This window comes from Mus caroli, unplaced genomic scaffold (genome assembly GCF_978045245.1).
Source record: "Mus caroli unplaced genomic scaffold, Mus_caroli_1 scaffold_4, whole genome shotgun sequence".
Classification (NCBI taxonomy): domain Eukaryota; kingdom Metazoa; phylum Chordata; class Mammalia; order Rodentia; family Muridae; genus Mus; species Mus caroli.
Genome location: NW_028227259.1, coordinates 78,953,762 through 78,978,810, shown reverse-complemented (window position 1 = coordinate 78,978,810; position 25,049 = coordinate 78,953,762). Strand labels below are relative to the sequence as shown.

The window sequence follows — 25,049 nt, the reverse complement described above, 5'->3', positions numbered from 1 at the left end:
TCTTCTTCCTCCTCTTCCTCCTTCTCCTTCTTCTTCATTTCTTTGTGTGCACACATGTCCACCCAGGATGTGTGGGGATCCAATGTTTGGAGGGGTAGACCACGTGATAGCCTACCCATATAATTAATTAAGACAGGGTCTCTCACTCAAACCCACTGGCAAGCTTGCTTCGGGGATCCCTGTGGGTCTTCCTGCCTTCAGAGGCTGTGACTAGAGATGGCCACCACTGCTCATCTGATATCGACATAAGTCTGAAGTGACCAAACTCTAGTTCCCATGCTTTCGTTGCAAGCACTTTAGCTGCTGGGCCATCTATCTCCCCAGTCTGGCTTTAGGATGATCTAAAGGCTCAAAACTATCTTCAAGGGATGGAGAAGACTCAGCAGTTAAAAGACTTGAGAGGGATCAGATCTCAACATCCATTTAAAAACAGAATGACCCACATACGATAAACTCAACTCCAAGCAAGGCGGAGACAGGAGGATTGCTGGGGTTTGCTAGCTAGCCCTGCAGCAAAGGAAAAGAAGGCTCAGGTTCACCAAGAGATCCTTCTGGCATGCACCACATTCAAATAAATATTTTTTTAAAAAAGCAGTCATCTTCAGAAGAATCTTTTTTTTTTCATTTTCTTAGTAAATATTTCTTTGTTTAGTGGGTGGTGGCTCTAGGTCAAATTGAACCTAGCAAACTTTTTCACTCAATACATACATACATACATACTTGCATACTTACATACATACATACATTCTACCCTAGTCTAAAATGGAGAGGAATCTGAAAGCAGGCAAGTGGACCCACGTGTGCCTGCAGCCTCCCAGAGCATATGCTCACAGAATAAGAAACAAACCGAGGTAACTGCATGGGTGGGTAAATGCTCACACTGTGTGCCATTCCCCCTCTTTCCTGTTAACACCATCTTCATTGAACCCTGTCTCAACTCTACCTCCTCTCCACACCCACAGCCTGAATCAGTCTTGAATACTCACAGTACCCAAGCTCCCACTCATGTCTCCTCCGCCCAGCTTCCTGCATGGCATTAGAGCTATCCTTCTAAAACAGCTCTTACTTTGACAGCTGCCCACTTGAAATTTTCAATGGCTTCTCTTCATCCCTTCCAAATAGCATCCTACTGTCTTTGAAGAGCAAACCGGCCCCTTTGCCTTGCATGAGTGGGTCTCTGCAGTCCTGCCTCTATTCTCCCAGACAGATTGTTCACAGTTGTATGGCAGCACAACCCGGCCACATTTTAAACCTCCTCTCTTTCTCTCCTGCCTGAAATTCTTCTTGTCACTGCCCCTCACACCCTGAGCTCTCCACTGTAAAGCAAGAATAATCACTCCTGCTTTGCATGCGTGCTTTATGTGATGCTAAACATTTATGATAGCCTATAACTTATCACTCGGTTCTATCCGCTTCTCTTTATTAGCCTAAGGAATGAATGGCTTTCTGGGATGAAAAATGCCAAGATAAAACTGAAAAGTAAGGAAAGGGATTGAGTCAACAGAGAAGGCTGAGGTACAGTCATCTACCCCAGGTCTCTGCAGAAGGGTATACAATTCTGGCCACTGTGGCAAAATTACCTAAATGATGCATCTCTCAACACATGATCCCAGGGTTAATCAAGTCATCTGTGTGCCACGGTCTGTATAGCTTCAATAAATGTGCTATTCATTAAGTGACTCTCGGGGAAACTCCCAAAGTTAGGTGTGTTCACTCACTTGGTTGGTTTGTCCAGGTGATTTTTTTTTAAGGTCATAAGGATGCTTACTGTGATTTTCAAGGACAATATTTATCTATGGGTATAAGTTCTTTTTCCAGCAAGACTGGATGTTACAGTTAATCCCATTTCACAGATTATGGTTTAGGAACAGAGTGTCTTGGCCATCCTCTCTCTGGAGGCTGGCTCTTCACAGTCTAGCTGGCCCACTTTGTATGTAAACCTTGGCAAAGTTTTCCTTGGCATATGTTTTACACGTATGCTGCTAGTGTGGGTGCTGCCATCCAGTTTGAAGGTGCAGGGGCCAGCTGGGTGGGGGTTGGGTGTGGGTGTGGAACCACGGGAGGGGTGAGGGTGGAGGGCTATCTCAGTGAGCTAATTGTCCCATCCACACGAGTAGAGTGTGATGCTTCAGTGAGGACATTGGTTTTCTGTAGTCAGGGGGTTGGTGCTTCTCCCCGGACAACTTTCCATGATGGGTTCTGCTGACCGCAGTTGTTCTTAGCTGCGCTTCTGTATTTTTGCATAGACCACCTCTGACATCGCAATGATTCTTTTAGGAAATATTAAGGACGAGGACTGTGGTTCAGTGATAAAGCAGTTGCTTCCCACTCACAAGACCCTGAGTTTGCTCCCTACCACCAAAGAGAAGAAAAGAGAAGAGAGAGATTAATATTGTTGAAATAAATGCCCCCTCAGTTTGGTCCAGAACTCTTTAAAGGCCTCTTGTAAAAATCTGACTACATTTTATACACATGTTGATATTGTTTTTAAGTCAAACCTGTTCTTCCTCACTTTCCCTACGTGTTTTGTGCTCAGATATCGCTTGCTGGGGAAGGCTAAATAAGTCCACTCTGTGAAAGGGGTTATTTTTAAAGCTTGCATCTTCCTTACTGTAGCACTAACTGCCAGGGAAATCAAACACATAATACAGAAGTATCCCCACGAGTTCCCAGCCAGGCCCTGGCTACTTGTGTTTTCCCCTTATGTTGGTTTGTTCTCCATAAAAGTCCCTCACGATGACCCAGAAGAGGTCTTGAGACAGTAAGCACAGTCATGTCAAATGGCCACTCAGGTTTTTTAATATAATTTTTTTTCTTTGGGGTGTATCTTTCCAACCTCATCTGCTGGCTCCCTTATTAACTAGATCTGTCAATGTCATTCTGTTTACTCAGCTAACTCCAAGGCTACAGGCCCTGCTCATCACTTGCTGTGAGTATTCATTTCGCTTTGCTAAAGCCATTCTTGATTTATAGTAGAAATAAGGGACTCAGAGGGCTGTTCATCTACTCTTGGAAATTATAAGCTCATCTGTCATGCCAGCACAATACCTATTTATTTTGACTTTTTATCCATTGGCTCTGCCTTTGCTCTACATTCAGATTCCAACTACCAGCAGTGAGGGGACAAGCACACAGCTCTGCACTATCACCTGAACAGCCTAAGCTGGCTCACTGATCTGTTAGAGACCACAACGCAGGTGAACTTGGGAATCATGGTTCTGGCACAAAATGAATTTCAGGACTAGCCAGTAAGCAATGGAGTTGAGGGTTTATTTTGTTTTTGTTTTTGTTTTTTGTTTTTTTTTTTTAAAGATAAAGAGAATCCTGGTCAGGAAAAGGGTGTGGGCTTCTCACCCACATTTAAAGAGTCACGGTTTATTAACAGATGTGTCAGCAGATACTTTACACACAGATGCCTGTGTGGAGGCCTCTCCGGGGAAAACGATAAGGAACTGTCTTAGTATTGTACACACCATTTTGATGGCTTGAAGGCTACACCTCAAAATATGCCCAAGAAACTTTGGCCCTTTCTCTCTGTGTCTCTCCGTCTCTTGATAAGTAAATTATAGGGAGGCTCCAGGTGTGTTTTCCATGGAATCACAATCAGAAGCCACTAGGGTTACCCAGCAGGGTTTGGATGTGACCTTCTACTGTAAAGGGAGGTTTCTGGTGACATTCCAGGAAACTGCCGGGGGGGGGGGGGCAGAAAGACCTCCAGCAGGTGCTAACTGTGTTGGAATTCTTGCCTCTTGCCTGTCCAGAGTTTTAACCAGACTCCTGGGGTTAAGAGGCCCTTTCCTTCCCAGGTCCCTGTAATTTCTCCCTGCCTTTTTATCATCTCTTACAACAACCACTGTTCTTTAGCTCTGACAATCAAACTCGTGTTCTAGGAGTCAAGAAACTGGTGTCAAGGGAGAAGGACTTGAAGCCATCTAAGTTCCCTCCTCCCCTTTCCTTCGCCACAGTCGTGGGAAGTCCCACAGCAGCAGGCAGTACATGCAGAGAGTCACCTTCACATACCTGCCTCCTCCTGCCCCTCCAGCATGCTCCAGACACGTTCCCTAAGAATAGTTCTATGAACATGTACTCTGTGAAGACATGAAGTGACAGGTTAGAAAGAAGGAAAAGAGAAATTAATACCCGTGAGAACTATCAACCAAGAATGACACACACCATATACACACATCCAACAACCATTATCACATCCAACAATGTGATACTGGAGAAGAGAAAACCCTCTGCCAGAATTAGTGCAAATCAGGTTACTTAGCTCTAATGAGCACAGAGTCCATGATATGTGGCACTCACTCGAGACTGTTTTCTGAATAACTATTATTACTTGTTTAGCTTCCAGCAGTCGAATAGCGGAAGTTAGCATTCATACAAGGAGACTTTAATACGGTGTAGTTAAGATCACACTGGAAGTGGGAGAAACTTTCTATGGATATCTGAGAGGAGCCAACAGCCCTGCCAGGTAAGAGTGGAGAGTTAGTAAGTCCCTTGACATTATCACACACCTTGGTCTGAGACTCCCACCCCACCCCAGAATCCTGTAATAAGGATTTAAAGAGTAAGTAGCTTTGATGGACAGGAAGCATTGATAGATGTAGTAGGGAGGGTCAGGGTTACAGGGCAAGAGACAGTGAAGGAAGTAGTCTAATCCAGCAGTGACTGCAGGCAGCTGGGAACCTGGACAAATGGCATGGCATACTCTCAGAGTTACTGACCATTGAGGAGAGGTTGTTGGATGTGTGTATATGGTGCCCCGTCATTCTTGGTTGATAGTTCTCACGGGTATTAATTTCTCTTTTCCTTCTTTCTAACCTGTCACTTCATATCTTCACAGAGTACATGTTCCTGGAACTATTCTTAGGGAACATGTCTGGAGCATGCTGGAGGGGCAGGAGGAGGCAGGTATGTGAAGGTGACTCTCCGCATGTACTGCCTGCTGCTGTGGGACCTCCCACGACTGTGGCGAAGGAAAGGGGAGGAGGGAACTTAGATGGCTTCAAGTCCTTAGGTAGCCACCTCACAAAGTAGTCATATAGAAGAATTAACTTATTTGCCCTTCCTAGAACAGTGCCTAGGGGTACCTGGCACTCAGAAGTATTGTTGTTCTTCTTGAGTGTTCTCTGTGCTTTAAGCAGAGCATACACAAGGGTAAAGGGTGACTTGGATAAGGTCTCCTATATACCTGACATGTGGCATTATTGAATAGCTTGGTATTCACCTGTAGTCACTGGTAGCCAGGGGTTCCCAGTGGGAACAAAGCTATACTAAGGGTAGACACTTATGCCTCTCCCTGTAACTATCAAGTAACTGTGGCAATAGGTGTCGGTTTAAATAAGCTTGGCCCAGGGAGTGGCACTATTAGGAGGTGTGGCCTTGTTGGAGAAAGTGTGTCACTGTGGGGATGGGCTTTAAGACCCACGACCTAGCTGCCTGGAAGCCAGGAAACCACTCATTTGTTTGCCGTCAGAACAAGATGTAGAATTCACAGCTTCTCCAGTGCCATGCCTGCCTGGATGCTGCCATGCTTCCCACCATGATAACAGACTGAACCTCAGAACCAGTAAGCCAGCTCCAATTAAATGTCCTTTTTCAGAGTTGCTTTGGTCATGGTGTCTCTTCACAGCAATGGAAACCCCAGCTAAGACAATAGGTCCCAGCCCTGTTGCACCTCTTCTGTTGCTGTTAATATCCATCCTCTGTGAACTAGGCAACAGTTTGGAAATAGTAACCTTTGGAGTTCTATGATGTGTGAGTCCTGGAAACCTGACTAGGGGTATGAGAAAATGAAGAACAGAGAGAGAGAGAGAGAGAGAGAGAGAGAGAGAGAGAGAGAGAGAGAGAGAGAGAGAGAGAGAGAGAGAGACTGGAATAAGATGGTCTGGGCTTTCAGGTGGGGAACACAGCATCCCAGCATCTTAGCATGTTTATTATATAAGTTGGCAGGGAGGTGGGCTTTTTGCATACAGCTGAGCAAGTGGGTGGGGTTATGGCATATGGATAGGCCAGGAGTCAGGATTATTACGTACAGCTGAACAAAGAGGCAGGTTTAGCTAGTCTCAGTAGGAGCGTTCCCTCCATCACCCTGTTGCCTAGGATATTTCTTTTCAGAATATTAATGACTATCTAAGCTTAGAGCATTTATATTGTACACAGTTGGGTGTCACCCACCCTTGAAGCATCTAGAACTCTCCAGAGCACAGAGCAGGAAGTCTTTGGCAGAGCCGGGTGAGGTGGTGTCTGGTTACACCTGTGTAAAGCTGGTTGTCTTTATGATGCCAGGAATAAAGCATGAACAGAGAGGGTGTGAAGCTGAGACCATGGCAACCCATCTCTTGCCCCATCAGCACCTATATGTGCCCTAGATTAAGTCCAGCCTAGAGGTTTCAAGACGATGCAGGGCCACAACTTCTAGGAAGACTCAATTCAAAAACGTGTAATGGGACGTGTAAGTCCACATACTCCCAAGACTGGAGTCTTTATTCTCTGTCTCCTAGTCTATTCTTGATTCCCTTTGCCCTGGCTCTGCACCACGGCAGGGAAAGCATGCACTAGAGCAGGGGGAATAGGATTCTACAGAAAGTGAGCATCCAGAATCTCTGATGGGAGCAACACAAAATGTGTTGGCATTTTAATAAAAATCGAACTGGCTTACTGCCTTGCTCTGTTGGACCTGAGGCATGGGAGCCAGAGATGACAGAATGAAAATAGCTATTTTGTAGATTATAGTTACTAGAAGAAATACTTAACCTACCTTAAGTGTTCTGGGGGCAGAAAACAGTTGGAGACTACTTATTTAGAAGGGAAATAATATTACATTTAAATTGTGCTCAAAGTTTTAAAATTGTCTAGCAAGTGAAAAGAACATACTACACTTTTGAGACAAAGAAATACATTTTGTGCTTTTAGAAGAATCAACACTGTCATTTTCTTAGTAATCTAGAATCTTGTTCAAAAACACTGGTCACGGGCTGGTGAGATGGCTCAGTGGGTAAGAGCACCCGACTGCTCTTCCAAAGGTCCAGAGTTCAAATCCCAGCAACCACATGGTGGCTAACAACCATCCGTAACAAGATCTGGCGCCCTCTTCTGGAGTGTCTGAAGACAGCTACAGTGTACTTACATATAATAAATAAATAAATCTTAAAAAAAAAAAACCACTGGTCACTAAGACCCTGAAATATTATAATGATCTAGTTGAATCAATACAACTGAACAAAATATATGCCATCCTTTTAAAATGCAAACCACTAAGGATATTTACATTTAAGAAAAATTCAGGAAAATATCTTTATCTATCTATCTATCACACACACACACATACTGATGTTATTTAAATTCTGGTTTAAATTAGTGTCCTAAAAAGGAAGGTAAAAGTAGTGAACAATTAACTAAAGGACCTGTTTCTTCATCCCCTCTCTTTAAATAGATAACCAGGGCAAAAATACCCTGAGAAATTAGGAAGTGTTGATGTTATGATAGCAAATGTAGAAAGATAAAATTTAATGTATACTTAAATCATATGGATGATATCAAACTTTAGAATGCAAGATTTCCCATAGTTGTTGTTCTTTTACATCTTTTGATTTGTTTTGTGTGTATTAGTGCTTTGTTTTGCATATATATGCACCACATGTAAACCGGACATGTTCTAGCCACTGGATCCCCTCTAGTTGAAGTTAGAGATTGTATGAGCAACCATGTGGGTGCTGGAAACCGAACCTAGATCCTCTGGAAGAGCAGCAAGTGCTCTAACCACTGAGCTGTCTCCCCAGCACCTCATTATTGTTTCTATTAAAAGAAATCTTCAAGTCTGTAAGTTTCTTGTTTAAAGCTCTTATGTCAGGTGTGTTTCCAAATTCATAATTTAAATATAATATGTATCCTATAATCAATATCACACATTAACAATGTTCTATAACAACAACCACCCTTATTTCGCCTAAGGGAAGAACCCAGTAACAGATACATTAAGATTTATGCAACCATTGTGTTAAAATTCACACTAACTGACATAAGTAGAGGCCCTGAATGGTCTTTGCATTTTCAGGCTATGCTCTGCCACCAGAATTCAGGTCATGTCGAGTTTCACTGCTGGATGCATTAGGAAAGCTGGTGAGAGCTTTTTTGACTTCAAAATTGCAGACACAGGTTTGTGGCCTCTATCACCATCATCGTTGTATAACGCAGGCTTGGATCACACAGGGGAGATTTCACCTGAAGAGGAACTGCCCTCAGCAGCCTTAGGATTGTTTTCTGAGAGACCGTTTGTTTTGCCCATTTGCTAATCTGCTGTGACTCTCAAGACGTGGACACCATCTGGACAGGTAAGCTGAGTTTGAAGAATCACTGCTCCAAGAACAGTTTGAAAGATGACCACGGTTAGTCTGCTTTGTTGTCTTAAATGCTACCCGTCGTCCTGGAGACCCACACTTAGTGGATTTGCAGCTTAATCTTGCTTTGGGTGTGGCATCTTCAAAGATGCAAAGAAAATACTCAAAGCCTTGGCCTGGGCTTTCCTGTGATCTGGAGGACATAGGAGAGATGGTAAATATTTTTGGATGATGGTTGCTGAAGCAGAGGCATTTAAAATACACAAATGTGCAGAAAGTTCATTCCTGAGACAACCTTTTATAAACTGTGAAACTTCCCTTTCAAGTTACTAGTGCTCTGGTATAGACAGTCATGTAGAAATAGCTGTCTCATTGATCCAATTTTTAATATAATTCACCAGAGAATAATTTTCTGATGTTTAAGAGTCCTTCACTTTGGGGAGATACAGGCACTCAGGACTGTCTGGAGCCGTGTGCCTTCCTTGAGTGTAGCTTTTTCTTCTATGTGTAAGAGTCAGAAGTGAATAGAAAATGAAGCAAGATTTTGCAGTTAACAATGTCTGAAGGAACAGTTCGGTTCTATCTGCTGAGAATTGCCTATCTGCCTAGAGAATTGTACTGGCTCTTAGGAAATCACACCCCCTCAAAGGAGACTATGGCAGAATGAAAACTTCAATCAAATTTGATATTATCCACTTGATATCATTGTGAGTTTTAAATGGGGACTTTGTGCACTGGGAAGTGAAATCTGCAGGCAAAGGCATGGGCAGGCAATGGGAGCCTTCCCTCCCCCCAGCCCAAGAGGAGAGTGTGCTTTTAGAAATGACATTTGGAGTGAGCTATTTTCTGACCTCATCAGAGCTAGGGTAGTCCACTATCCTAGGTGACTGGCTAGCCAGTGTCCTGATTGCAGTGTTTTAGATGAGCAATGCTCATTGATAAGAACACTGAAGTTTGGCAAGTGGAGTATCACTAACACTGATTTTTTTTTTTTAAAAACTAACTTAAAAAAAAAAACTACAACTTATTCCCCACCAAAACTGTTTCTTTATCTGTGGCCCATGAATGATGCTGCCGGTAATGGCAGTGATTTAATAAGATTTGATTACAATGCTGTGAAGAAAAGTCTCATGCTCCTGGGATCCCAAAGCACCAGAGAGGGAGGAGGATGGGGCAACTGTGAATATTACTCCACCTCCTTAACCTTCCCCTAAAGAAAACAAAACCTCTGTCTGCTACAGCTGGTCTCCCCGGAGCTGGATCTCTGTTTTCACTCAGATTAAAACAAGAATCTCTAAATGACAACATTTGCTCACTTTTCAAACCTCCCTCAACAAGCATCAGGTCACATGACATGACTGGGTGTATCAGCAATATCCTCTCCAGTGAGACTCATTTGAAGGACAAATTGTGTGCTCTATAAAGCACCCATGCGGACTTGCGTTCTAAGACCGTTATTTTAGATTATACATGTTCCACGATGGAGTATTAAGGTTGGCTTGGCACTCTACTTAGTTCCTTTTATAGAATATGCCTGTGCATTTTCAACTTTTATTTGTTATGAATATTTCAATCACGGAATTACAGAGAGATGTTAAATGAACCCTCGGGCCTCCATCTGTCAGCTACACAACCGCCCATTCATGGCCTCTTGTTTCATCTAACTCAACCTCAACCCTGGCCCAGTCCTCCACAAAGCTTAGCATTATTCCTAACTGACAAGGGCACATAGAAAAGGCATGTGTGTAATGCCATTTTTTAAGAGCAATAAATTAGAAAATCATAAATTACAAAGATTAATGCTGGAAGTCCCTAAGGGTATAGGCACATAGAACTCCTGCGCCTCTTTGCTGGGAGAATAAACACCAAGTGAATATCTACTGTCATCTACTGTCATATTCCTCAACAGATGAATGGGTAAGCGAAATATTGGCTGTGCATATGATAGAATGATATGAGGTCTCAATCGATGCCACATGTAAATGAGCCACAAAAATACTGTCACCGAGCAATCTCACTTCCGAAAATTAGCCTCAAAAAACGCAATCCAAAGCATATACTCACAAAAAATATGTGTACAATAATATTTACAATGTCTCTCTGATAATGTCCCCCAATGGAAAGGCACTCAATTGCTCATGGGTAGAAAAGTGATGTTTTTGTTAAAATGAAACACTCCTCCAATAGAATAATAAAGAAACTATGGAAGAAAGAGCTACTAACCCATACACAACATAGATGGGTCTGAAGAGCATTCTTGGGCATACTCATTAAGATGGCTGTGATTAATGAATAGAATAATGAGAGTTAGTAAGGGACAGGAAAGTCAAAACCCCCATGTATTGCTGGCAGGAGTATAAGATGACACATGTTGGAAAACAGTGTGACAGTTTCTTCTAAAGTGCCACATATACTTCCCTTATTGTTTTTCTAGTGGACTATCCAAGAAGAGTAAAGAAACATATGCTCAGAAGTTGTACATATAAATGTTCATAGAAGTGTCATTTACAGTCACTGAAAAAGAACACCTAAAATATTCCTCAGCAGATGAATGGAAGAGCGAATGGAAGAGCGAAACATGGGCTGTGCATAGGATAAAGTTATTACTGGGCTATAAGAAGGAATGAGGTCTCTATCAACACCACATGGAAATGAGCCACAAAAATATCATGAAATGCGAAGGAGTCCTGCTTTAAAAGCATATACCGTACAATCACTCTGTATAACATATCCAGAAAAGGCAAACATACAGAGATGGAAAATAGATTACAGTCTGCCTGGGTTGGCAGTGGGAATGGGCATTTGGGTTTTTTGGTTTTTTCGGGGTTTTGGGGTTTTTTTGGTTTTGTTTTTCAAACTGAGACTGTGGCAGGCCACCTTTGGAATAATGAAAGGATCCTAATCAAAGCAATGGTTTCACATGTTAGTAAATTCCCTGAAAGGCCTTGAATCTACTTCAAATGGGTGAATGGAAAGATGGCTCAGTGGTTAAGAGCACTGACTGTTCTTTCCAAGGTCCTGAGTTCAATTCCCAGCAACCACATGGTGGCTCACAACCATGAAGTTGTGATTAGATGCCCTCTTCTGGTGTATCTGAAGACAGCTGCAATGTACTCATGTACATAAAACAGAATGGGTGAGTCTACTCACATGTTAGGAGATAAAAATGGTTAGAAGAATCTATACATAATGCTCTCTGCCAGGTCAACCTGAGCTTCAAGCAGCCCACCAAGCTAGCCAGGCTAACTGAGGTGCTGGGCAGGACTGTTTCACAGAGACAGTGCATGCAGGTGCATGTGGAATTTATGGACGACACCAGCTTCTCTATCATCCGAAACGCCAGAGGCCTGTTGAAGAGGGTGATGTGCTTGCCCTATTGGAGTCAGAAAGAGAGGCTCAGAGGCTGTGCTGACCTTGCTGCTGGGTCCTGAACCTCTACTACTTAGCCCATGGGATAATCTGCAACTGTTAAATAAAACATTTGTATTTTTGTTGTTGTTTGAAAAGAATCTACACATATGATGAAAATGAACTCTGCACACAGGTACAAACACAGCATGTATGTACAATTAAAATCTTAATAAGCCAGTGGTGGCACACACCTTTAATCCCAGCACTCGGGGGCAGAGGCAGGACAATTACAGTTCGAGGCCAGTCTGGTCTACAAAATGAGTCCTAGGACAGCCAGGGCTATACAGAGAAACCCTGTCTCAAAAAAAAAATCTTAATAAACTGTATGACTTGGACTAATATACCTATTTCCTGGTTTTGATATTGTGTTAGAGCTATTTTAAGATTCTCTCTCAATAATAAAACAAAAAAAGGATGTTTCATTGATGTCCTGGCTAGTTTTTAGGTCAAGTTGACACAAGTTAGACTCATCTGAAAGAAGAGAACCTCAACTGAGAAAATGTCTCCATAAGATTCAGCTGTAGGACTTTACTAATTCCTGCTCTCCTGGTTAAATACCCCAGTTCCTAACAAGGTGTCTATGTTTGTTTTCACTTTATATGATTGGTATTATCAATTCCAGGTTTCTCAGATGGCCTAAAACACAGTAGGAAGTAGAACCCAGGGAGAAGCAGAGAAATGGCTTGCTTCTCATTTCCATACCATGTAAGGAAATGCCATAATTTATATGGTGGGGGTGTGTGTGCACGCATGTGCACATGCACTTAAAGGCTGCATAAAGCTTAAATAAAAATATCATAAATTCAGTTATTTTCCTTGTTCATTTACATATAGCATGCAGTATCCACCACAAGCTAAGCTTCAAACACTACCAAAACCTTGAGATATTGAAACACTAGGAAAGTGATATAGAGTAAAAGAGGTAAACCCCAGAATTGGAATTTTCATTCTACTGGAAGAAGGCGACAATGCACATGTCAAGTAGATGCATTCACATACATAGACATGCACGCATGCATATCACCGTCTACCAGCGGGTGGTAAGTCTTTCAGAGAACAAAGAAAGCAACTCAAGGAAGATAGGAATGCAGAGTGGAAAGAGGGTGCCATTTACTCTCAGGAGATTGTGGAAGGATGACGTCATCAAGAAGGCAGATTGTCACAGGAAAACCTTGAATGCTTTCCCCACCCTCTGCTGGCACAGTTCTCTGAAGATCCATGAGAAACCTGGCTGGCCAATTTTTTGGCAACTTGGCTCAAGCTAGAGTTATCTGGGAAGAGGGACCCTCATCTGAAAATTGTTTGCATAACATTAACCTCGAGGTGTGTCTGTCAGGGCTTTCTTTCTAACTCATGATTGAAATGGGAGGGCCTAGCCCATTGTGGGCGGTGTCATTCCTAGTCAGGTGGTCTGGGATGTCTGCAACCACAATCTGAGCAGACCACAGAGAGCAAGCCAGCATGCAGCACACTTCTGTGGCCCCTGCATCAGCTCCTGTCTACAGGTTTCTATCCTGTTTCAGTTCCTGCCCCAGCGTCCGACAATGATCGCAGCTGTGACTGAGTCATGTAAACCAAATAAGCCCCGTCCTTCTTCCCGAGGTGCTGCTGGCCTTTTCCACAGCATTGAAAGTCAACTAAGACAGAAAATAATGCTGACGTGTCAACAATTTGTTGATTTTTATTATGAGAGAGAAAAGAAATATAGGAGGCAAGAACGGTGAGAGAAAGCAGTTCGAGCTGATTTTAAGGACCAACAGGTTCTGCACAGGGCTGTTGAGCCAAGAGATGAAGAAGTAAATGGTTTTTGTGTGGTTTTCTTTTTCATTATTTTAGGGGGATGGGCAGGGATTAAGGAACAGGGGCCCTTCCTTGCTGAGCACTTTTCCCATGAGCTATATCCCTAGCCTTTAAATTTTTTCTGTTTTTTGTTTGTTTGTTTGTTTGTTTTAAGACAGGTTAGCCTTAAACTCTTTGGTAAACCTGGGCAGACTTCAAATTTGCAATTCTGAAACCTTTATCTCTTAAATTATTCTGTGTGTGTGTCCCTGTGTGTGTGTGTGTGTGTCCCCATGTGTTCTCAAGTGTGAGTTTGAGACAAAGTCTCTTTATGTCCCCTGGCTGTCCTAGAACTTATCCCAGTCCTGTCTTTTTGTACACAAACTTTTAAATTATTGTTGAGATTCGATAACATTGAAATTAGCATCCATCAAAAATCACACTGCTGGATAAAAACAGAAAAAGGTTTAGGCAAGGCCCAAAATATACTCTACAGCCCAAGTTGGACTTGCACTCATGATTTTCTGCCTTAACCTTAGGAGTTCTGAAACTAGAGACACACACAGATTAATTTTTGACAAAAAAAAAAAGAATTTGATTATAGATGAACAAAGACTAAACCTCTCAAAATTGGCTAATCTTAAAATTGGCTAATCTTAATTTTATTAGAACACAAACATCTTAAAATAATAGCAAGAGTTACTTAACTTAGAGCAGCCTGACACATGTATGGGAACACAGACACACAAACACACACACACAGCTTATAGCATCCATGTCTCTCTAGTCTACTTTAAAAAGCTGAGTTAAGATAAAAACACCTGAGATTAAATGAGTAGTGACCCTCTTTTCTGACATCCACTTATATTGTGCTTGTTTCTATATTTAGAAATTCATTCCAGATCTCTTATTTTAACTTTTTAAAGATGTCAAATTATACTGTTTTTCCCCTTTTCAATTGCATTCAGCTAATACACAATAAGTCTTAATCTGGACATGTCCATATAAGAAATTCATGTATTTTCATAATAATAGACATTTTAGGGACTATAAAAATTCATTTATTTTAGGTGGATTAAAAGTCAGTTTAGCCATTTAAAAATGGTAATGCAATGTATTCTGTAACAAAAAAAATACTCTATCTTTCTTTGTATTTTCATAGCTATCATTTAATTTTAGGTCCGATTTTTATAAAACCTCATAAACCTACAAGAATCTGTTTACCTGCCAGCCTTATCCGGATGTGATTCACAAATGTGTCAAGAAAAACCTAATAAATCTTTTATTAGTGTGTATTAATATTCTAATTGCAACTTAAGTAACAGAGGAAAGAGGCTGCTTTCAACAGATTGGAGTGTTTTAATTCGGTGTTTCAAATTAGCAATGCATTGTGCCTGTTATAATGGCTTTACACTCAGAACATCTATAATGTGAAAAGCAAGCCTTGTGGGCATCAACCAGCAACAACTGCGTCTTTGCTCTTTTAACATTTCTTATTGTCTGCCTGCCTCCCTCCCTCTCTTTCTTCATCCCTCTCTCCCTCCCTCTCTCTCTTCCTTCTCCCAGGCTAGCTTGCTATGTAGCCTAAGCTGGCTTTGAACTCCTTATCCTGCCTCAGTCTTCTGACAGCTGAGATTATAAGTGCCATCATACCCTTGTGATAACTTCATTCTGCTATATCTCAACCTGCTCTGACCTCGACACAGGGAATTCAATAAGTAGACACCTACCCACAAATGCCAGCTGACTTCAAGAAACCCCAAACCAGCCCCTTGTGCAGAACAGTAGCCAGGGTGGCTCTGGACTCTCACATGGGCCTCTCAATTGCAACTGTTCTCTGTGGCATACTACTGCTACATACATTGGATGAAAATGAAAATCACTCCACAGGGAATGGCTTTGAATAGCATGGCTTATTATTTCTGGAAAGTGCTTAAAGTGACTGTTAACAGTAATTACCAAAAGGAGGCAAAGTTTCCCTCTTGCAGAAGATGTGATATTTCTCACAGTTCTGTGCCTTACTGTCTCACCAACATTAATTACCCTACTGTGGGAATTCTTAAACAGCAATGACCTACTTGGCTTGCCTGCCTCCCTGTCTTGTATTTCTTGTACTTTAGTGGCTTGGTTTTACTTTGGTTTACTGTTTCCTGAGACATGGTCTGGTTAGTTTAGGCTCACGCTGGAATTCTGCCTTAGCTTCCCAAGTGCTGATTGAGTGACAGATGTTTAGCCCCGCCTTTTGTACATTTAGTTGTCCTGTGCACTCAGTCTCCGGCTGATCTGTAGTTGCATGAAACAGTCTTGTTTGAGGTGGTGTCTTCATTATAGAGATACTGGCTTTGATCGTCTTCTGGAAAGTCTTTCTCTGGTGGTGGTGGTGGGGGGTGATTTCCAGTACAGAAGCATCCATCCAAAAATCCTTCCAAGTTGGAAGCCTTGACTTTGGAAGGGGAGAAAGTTAGAAGAGATTAAAAGAAAATATACATCAAAATATACATCAAATATACAATACACATCAAAAGTTGGATTCATATTAAAATTGATATATTTTAGTTCTAAGTTGCAAAACTTGTCAGTATCCAACCTGTCATCATATTTAGTCCTGACTTCTTTCTTTTTAAGAAATTGAGATATAATCCTGACCTGGATACACACACACACACACACACACACACACACACACACACACCTTCCATTTAATGATTTATTCCTGATCTTTGCTCATAGGGAAATAAGAGCCTACCTGCCCCTGTTCACCCATTTACCTTGTCTTAATATCCACATCTCAGAATGACATGACCTGAGAGTCTGCTTCCTTAAACACATCTTTAAAAATATAAACTCATATAAAGATAGTAAAGAAGCCACAAGTAGGAAGGAAATGCCTGCTGTGTTTAAACCAATAAAGGTTCCACAATGCTTAAAGTCTCCATGTAAAATCAATGGAAATACAAAGTTCCCAAGCAAAGGGGTAGGTGAAAGAGATCAATGGATGTTCATTGAAGAAGAAACAATGATGGCCAATAGGCTTTTAAAAAGACAGCCAGTCTCATTGATAAACTAGGAGCTTTAAAGTACATCCACAGTGAAATGCCACACCCACCCTGTCACACCCACCCGGCTGGCAGAGATTTTTCCACGGACTTCATTTTCTGTTGCTGGAAGTCTTAGTGTAACCGTTTGAAAGACTATTTAGAATAGAGTTTAACTAGGTCATCCCCTTTGACTTAGTAACTCCGCCGCTAGGTATACACCTCAGAACACTCTCACACACGTGCAGCAGGAACACATTTGAGAGCACTCAGAGCAGCCCAGCTCAAGTCAAGCATGCATTTCCTTTGACATTCCTGGCACTGGGGGGAGGTGGGGTGTGGTGAAGACAGCACTGGGTGGTCATGGGAAACTCATACCACACTGGCTGATGAGACCTGGGATCTCTCAGAAACCTCTGGGAGAAATGAGACACAACGTTCCTGTCTCCTGACCCCCTAACCCATCCCTAGGTCCCTTAGATACAGTGTATCAATTGCATCAATCCATGTATTGCTTTGGGAGTAAATCAAAATGCAAGAAATCTTCAATAAATATGTTCTCATCCATCAACTCCTTATGATCTTGCCTTTCTAATGGTTTCTTATATAAAATTAACTTAAAAATAGTAACCAGTGTTCTTTTCATTGATCTTCAGGGTTTCATCCTACTACTCTCTGTATTCCCAATGACAGCCCATTCTCCCTAGAACTGTGCAGCTCTTGGGTATGATTTTGCAGTACTTTACCATTAGTTCCCTAAAGGTAAATGGTCCTCCTACTAAATTGTGATTCCCTCAAAGGACCTGTCTTGCTTATACTATAGTGGGTCACACATTCATGCCAGACGCCAGGAAACCGAGGTGAGGAAGAAACCTATGTCCGTGCTCCTTCCCAGGCTAGGTTGTCTGAAGAAAGACAGCAACAGTGTACTCATATACATAAAATAAATAAATAAATCTGAAAAAGAGAAAGGAAGGAAGGAAGGAAGGAAGGAAGAGAGAGAAAGAAAGAAAGAAAGAAAGAAAGAAAGAAAGAAAGAAAGAAAGAAAGAGAAGAAAGAAAGAAAGAAAGAAAGAAAGAAAGAAAGAAAGAAAGGAAAGGAAAGGAAAGGAAAGGAAAGGAAAGGAAAGGAAAGGAAAGGAAAGGAAAGGAAAGGAAAGGAAAAAGAGAGAGAGAGAGAGAGAAAGAAAGAAAGAAAGAAAGAAAGAAAGAAAGAAAGAAAGAAAGAAAGAAAGAAAGAAAGAAAGAAAGGTTGCTAGGAATTGAACTCAGGACCTCAGGAAGAGCAGTCAGTACTCTTAGCCGCTGAGCCATCTCTCCAGCTTTCTTTCTTTCTTTCTTTCTTTCTTTCTTTCTTTCTTTCTTAAAAAGAATTTTACACTGCAGATATGTCATGAATATTAAATGAAATTGCATGAGAAAGTCCGTGGCTACATGACCCCAAGATGCCCCGTTCAAAAACAGCAATGTGCTTCCGTCCTGCCCTTTCCTCCGAGCTCCTCGCCTTTCAAAAGGAGGTTAAACAAGATCAGATGCCCTTTTTTTCTGCAGAAGGAAATTAGAGTTGTATTTCTCAGTGTCCTGTTAAGAGGTTGGTTCCTGGAGTATGGGAATAGCGGAAGTGAGGTTCCAAAGTAAATTAGAGAGAAGAGCATCCTTAAGGGCAGAATGGCCACCTGAGCCTTGGGTGCCCCACCTTCTAACCTCTGCAACTGCACCCAAGCACAAGCCCTCCCCTTTCCTCAGCACCATTTTACTGCCTCTAGGAATGGATTCGGACTTTGCAGGCATTTGGAGGTTTAGATGGTATCATCTTCACCCACATTGTGGTGAAAGCATCACTCTGATGCCCTGGGCATTGGGCGTTGTGCATCCCAGGGAAAGAAGGGAAGGGTGCCTAGACAGCAGGGGGACAAATGGGCCGGCTGGGTATACTGTGTCATTTCAGGGGACACAAGGGAGAGTGTGGCCACCTCTTCCAACTTGGCCACCCTGATCTCAGGCTCTGGGAGGCTGCTACCCCCTCCGTCTCCCACCCAAGTCCTTCCACAGGTGGGAGTGGACCGCCATGGTTTAATTCCATTCTCCAGCTCAGAGCCAACTGCATGGTGTCCTGAGTCAGACACTCGGCCAGGGAGCGCGTGTCCTGCGGGGGCGGCAGCAGGTCCGGGTGATGCCAGGGAGCCAGGGGCGACGAGGTCACGCGTGGAGACCACGCCAGCCCAGCCCACGTGTGCGCCAGATTTAAAAGTTGGTGGCGCGCGGAGATGGTCACTTTGGTGTCTGAGCTCAGCAAGAGGAGGCGCACGGGAGACGCTGAGGGACAGCTAAAACACCCGCACAACACAGGGTACCAGGTCCCCAGTCCAGAGCTGCTTGGAGGGAAGGAGATGTCGCGAGCAGCGGGTCACCGTCCAGGGCTGTCTGCAGGACAATTGGCTGCTGCAACCGCATCTCCTCTCCTGTCACTGCTGCTGCTGCTCGCCTGCTGTGCGGACGCTTGCAAAGGTAAGATACCGCTTCCCCCCCCCCGTCCCCCCCCCCCCAACCACCACCACCTCACGGGACCCCTCAGGCTGCCACTGCACCGATTTCTCTCCTCGACCTTCCTTGCTTCTTCTCTGGGCTTCTAAAATCCACCTTCCACTGAAGCCAGGATCTGGCCCAGGACTGCAGGTCTCCGGCTGAGGAAGGCGCAGGGCGGGCTGCAGACTCCATAGCGGGAATTAAAAAAAAAAAAAATTAAAACATTTTCCCTTTCATTGCAGTTATTGGAGGGACTGATGGTTGAAACAAAGGTCCGCTGCTCCCCTTGCCGAGGCAAGATAAAGTTGTGCTGCACTGCACCTCCTCGGAGGCGGGCTGTTGAGTTACAAAGTGGAGCAGAGACCCGGGCTTACAGGTTTTCAGGATTAGAGTTCTCATCACAGAAAGTTGAAGGGAGCACTTGAGGCTTATCCGGGTTTCCAGTGATGGGCACTTAAAGCTGGCAAGGCAGGTAGGATTTGATGACAACAGGGACGTCCCGAATGTGGCTCCCAGTAAACAAGAAAAGCAAGACCAGGGAGGGAGGTCCAGATGAGTGGCAGAGCAAATTGTATCCCTTGATTCTGTCAAGGACATTTAGTTACCAGGTAACCTGGTAGGGGCGGAGGAGGGGGGCTGTCATTCATTCCTGCTTTCTGAGGGTCCTTTAAATTCCAAACACTGCCTTGTTACAAATGTGAATTCTCCGGGTGCTGCCCAGGACAGTAGGCTGTTCATTTTTTAGAAATGCTGAGGATTTAAAACATCACAACCGCAGAGAACTGTGGAAGCTCATAGATGAGCCAGCCCTTAAATTAGAGCTGGGCAGAGACGAGTATTCTTTTCCTAGCCTGTCTTTGTTGCCTTCATTTCATCATTTTAATTTTTGTTCCTGAGACATTGAAGGAGAACAGGCTCCCTTGTCTGAAAGCCTGTTCAAATGAGACGGTGGCGGGGACAGTATGATAGCCCATCTGATAAAGGTGCCTACTACCAAGCATGAAGATCAAAGTTTAAGGCTGGGTGTGGTGGAATACACCTTTAATCCCAGCACGTGGAAGGCAGAGGCAGATGGATCTCTGTGAGTTCCAGGCCAGCTTGGTCTACAAAGTGAGTCCAGGACAGTCAGGGCTACACAGAGAGAAACCCTGTCTCAAGAGAGAGAGAGAGAGAGAGAGAGAGAGAGAGAGAGAGAGAGAGAGAGAGAGAGAGAAGCAAGAAAGAAAAAACAAAGAAAGAAAAGAAAAAAAGAACTTGAGCTCAATCCCCAGGACCCACAGTTGTCCTCTGAAATAAAGAAAAAACAAATAGCAAGGTGGCAACCACACAGTAGCATATTATTCTTGTGTAGTAGTGATTCACCATGATTTATGCAAGCTAAATTAGCCTTTTCTCTCTTAAATACTTTATTAGAAATAATAGAATGATAATTTCATTTACCTTCTTAAGGAAGAAAATAACTATAAGGGTTCTTTGTTTTCTTTTTAAAGAATTCAGATGGGACTCTTTGAATATCATTAAAATTCTTTATTGTGATCATAAAAAAAAAGAAGTCAGGTTTATTTAATATATTGCAAAGAGATCAGCAGCCAGGCAATAGTAGATAACTCCCTGTAGCCAGATAACCATAGTCTTTATTTGTATTTATTTATTTAAGATATATGGGTGTTTTGTCTGCATGTATGCCTGTGCATTACCTGTGTGCCTGGTGACCAAGGAGGTCAGAAGAGGGTGTGGCATACCCTGGGACTAGAGTTCCAGCTGGTTGTAAGCTCTGAGAAGTAAACCCAGGCCCTTTGGAAGAATTCACAGTGCTCTTAGCCATGGAACCAGTCCTGGTAACTACAGCTATAAAGATTGTTTTGTTAGTGGGGGAAACTATGTTTTCTATGCAGGTTGCATGCAAGTGGCTTGTGATAGCTTCTGCAGCTATAGGAAATGACTGACTTGGATAACTGAGTGGTCCATAGGTTCCTAAAAAAAAAAAAATAGATGAGCCTTTAGTTTTATTTCCAAAAAAGCAAATCCGCTGGCTGATCTATCCCATCATAAGTAACCTTGATATTATTCAAGCAAAAGGCTCCCTTCACTCTCAGGAAGTGCCCCGACTTCGCATTTCTGTCTTCATTCCCTTTCAGACATGAAAAAACAAAACAAAACAAATTTCATTAAAAAAAATGTAGTGAGGTCAGGCAGAGGAGAGGGGGGATCAATAGCCAGTGTAATCTGCATTAGTCCCCAACGTGGGGGTAGGGACATGCATGGCATATACATCAGCAAAAGTTGGAGGTGATCTAACAAGAGTGATCAGTACATAGGTGTATCTAGCTATATCTAAAAATGACACAAACAAATGTCATAAAACCAGAAGAAAACAAGTGTCGGAAAAAGTATCATCTTTAGCAAAGAAAAAAACAAAACAGAGCAAAACAAAACAGGAGCAGAGTACATGAGGACAGAGATGGTAAGATGATAAAGAGAAGCCAGACTTGCAGGGTGGAAACACTTCACTCAGAGAACATGTTTGAAGAGGGAAATTTCTCATAAAGAGGAACACATTTTGGGTGTCTGCCAGTCATTCGACTCTGCCTGCAGCGGTAAGAGATCACAGCCAAGACTGATTTAAAGCATGTCTTCCCTGCTTAATGCTTTCATTCATTGACTGATTGGAAACCTTCAATTAGTAGTAACTGATTCTCAGATGCTAACTCTTCAGGGAAGGGCTTGGGAGATCGCTGGTGCCACCTTTACAATAATCAGGTCTGTTTTCCTACATAGCTCGTAAGTAGAAACACCTCGCTAAAGATGAGGAGAAGCTGCCATTCTAGTGACCTAGGAGAGAATAGTGGTGTTGTTTGGGGGAATATGAATAGCAGTACAAATACTGATTTCTTCAAGCGAGGTGTAAGGCCTGCATGCAAGGTGACATGGGTTGAGTGTACCTTCCAAAGCCAGTGAGTGCTTTTGGATCTTGGTTCTCAGTGTGATAACTGAGAGATCATGAAACCTTGAGAAGTGGGGTTAGTGGGACATAGGTGGGGGATTGGGGACACTGCCCTCAGAAGGGATTAAAGGTGTTCCCTTGGAACTCTGGTTCCTTGGAGAGTGGATTGTTTAAAGCTGAGATTGGCTCCTCCCTGCCCTTTGGCTTGGTCTCTCATTACACAATTGTTCTAGCTGGTTCTCTATCCACCCCCAAGGCCCTCACCAAAGGTTGGAGCTTAGACCTTCAGTTTCCAAAACTGTGAACTAAATAAATCTCCTTTCTTTACAACTTAACCCAGCAGAAACCAGATTATGCCACCAGGTGGCTTAACAAGAACATTGTATCGACTCTAGTAAACAGTCAGAAAACGGGAGAGAAAAGGCCATGTCCTTGTGTTAGGGTTCAGTCCAATGACCATGGATTTCTATCAACTATAGCAAACCATTTTGATGTGGGGCTTCATCATATCCCAAGACTGTGCTTCTGTGTCTTGCAGAAGGGCCACAAGAGCACCCCCCCTCCCTTTTTATTTTGATATTAGTGGTTAGAACTGTTAAACACAATGGCAAGTTCCAAGTGGCTCCTGAATACTTAGGGTTTGGAAAGAGTCATCCTCCCAGTGGAAGTATGGGCCGGTGAGGACTGGCTCTAATGCGGAACAGCTGAGTTGGAGACTTCATTCTGTGTTGGGGTGGAGAAGAGTTGGGACCAGAACACTGCATTCTTTAAACAGAAATGCCAGCTTTGGAGAATTAGCTGAGAGGTTAAAGGCATTTGCTGCTCATGCAGAGGACCTGGGTTCTGTTTCCGAGCAACCACATGGGATCTTGTAGCTGTCTGTGACTCCAATTCCACGGGATCTGATGGCCCCTTCACGCACAAGACCTGTGCAGAGTGCACCTGTACACATGCAGACAAATACTCAAACATAAAACGAAGATAAATAAGTGACAGAAATGCCTGTCAAATGGAATCTCAGAATCAGTGAGATCTCCAAGTACTTGACATGAAGATTTGAAATCACAGATGAATCCTTTCGCAGAAGCAGAAAGAGCTCAGAATGTGTGACTCATCGGGCAACTGTGGCCTGATGTGAATGATTGTGATATGGAGAGCAATTTATCACTCAAGAGTGTGAAGGACTTTTCCATAGAAGAGGGTTCCATAAAAGGGGGCTCTTAACAAGGGGTCCCACCAGGTTCTGAACTTAGCCAGCTCTTTATATAATGCTTCTAAGTTGTTTGTAAATCTCACCACCACAGAAAGGGCTGTCATTGCTAGTGAAAAGTCTTATATGTGTATGGCCCTTGGTTTGAGTCCTAGGGCACACAGGCATGTGCACACATGTGATCGGTGCACACATGCACTCGCAAACACACACACACAGCATAATTAGGTCAATAACACAGAAAGTGTCATTAATTGTGATTATTATTATAACTTAAATAATAATAGGAAAAGCCTGCTAGAGCTTGAGCCAATATTGAGTATAAAGTAGAAGACTTAAGGAAAATAGGAGTCATCCGAATTTATAGTCAGTCAAAGATGTTTGCCAATATTCATTGAAACCAAGCACAGATGTACACATCTGTAATTACAGCACTCAAGAAACTGAGGCAGGAGGATTGCGATTTGTGGGCAGCTTGGGAGACATAGTGACTCTGTCTCTAAAATAAAACAAAACTAAGCACATGGTTCTTGCTACCTATTTATTTAGGTAGCCTTAGGCAAATCAGCTTGCTCCTGTTTTCTTCTCATGAGTTAGAAATAATAATAATAATAACAATAAAAATAATATTTCTCTGGGAAATTTGGCATGAGGATTAAGGACATTATGAATTTGAATTGCTTATCATAGCTTTGCATATATTATTGGATTGTTTCCTCTTTCAGGCAAATTGAATAAAAAGGCAGCTATGAGCATTCAAATAAGTTTTTATGTAAAGATAAAGGCGATTCATGAGAGTATTTTCCCCACTATGTCACTGGGATGTTTTTGTTAAACATGACTTTTTATATAAGGTCAAATGATGACATATCTAGTTGAATTAGCTTGGTAGTAATTTATAGCAAAAAAAAAAAAAAAAAAAAAGACAACCAGAATCTGAAAAGGAATTGCATAGAAATAATTAATTTGAAAAAGAAACATAATATAATAACTTTAATGTATATTCAAAACTTTATTTTTAGGTGTGCCAATATCACCTCAAAGATTGCAGCCAGAACAAGAACTACAATTGTGGAATGAGGTGAGTTATTCTTCCAAAAAGTAGGGAAAACTTCCATCTTCTTTAAGATTATTACGGTAAAGTGAAATGTTGTAATTGAACTTTGGGGGGAAACTGATTTTACCAACATTGTGGTATCATAATCGTTAAGAGTGTTTTATTAAAATAAAAAGTAAAACACACCTATAATTCTAGCACTTAGGAAGCTGAGGCGGGAAGAGTCCTGTAAGTTTGAGACTAAACTGAGGTACATAATGACATATAGATATACAATTCACATATTCATATATGTATGAATCTATATGTTCCAAGATCCTATCTCAGGTAATACTAAAAGAGAAAAGAAAAGATAAAATGAAATAAAACAGTAAATGGTAAAAACTAAAAGGCAGAAACAAACTTTAAAACGGGGTAATTATAATAAATGTGAACATGCTAAAATATATCACTTAAAGACAGAGATTCTCATTTGCATTTATGTTCTAGCTGTTAACAGTTCAGGAATAACCACCTCTTAAGACTCACACCTACGAGCTGAAGGTGCACCTTGTGGACAAATGCTTGCTTGCCTAGCATTTGTGAGGCCCTAGTTGAATCTCTAGGTACCCCTTCCATCATGCACACACACACACACACACATACACACAAAGAACCACACACATCATGGGTAGTGATTGAGATATGGAAAAATGGAAATGATATATAAAGCAAATATGAACTGAAAGAAAACTGGTGTGGTAGT

At 42.3% G+C, this 25,049-nt stretch overlaps 1 protein-coding gene across 1 annotated transcript in view; it reads left to right on the top strand.

Moving 5' to 3' along the window:
- Positions 1 to 18,957: 18,957 nt before the first annotated feature.
- Positions 18,958 to 25,049, top strand: part of Nmu (neuromedin U) — a 28,284-nt gene continuing 22,192 nt past the window's right edge. The window contains exons 1-2 of the mRNA XM_021162806.2: positions 18,958 to 19,075; positions 24,270 to 24,328. Coding sequence (XP_021018465.1) covers positions 18,958 to 19,075; positions 24,270 to 24,328 — 177 coding nt within the window. The remainder of the gene's footprint in view (positions 19,076 to 24,269; positions 24,329 to 25,049) is intronic.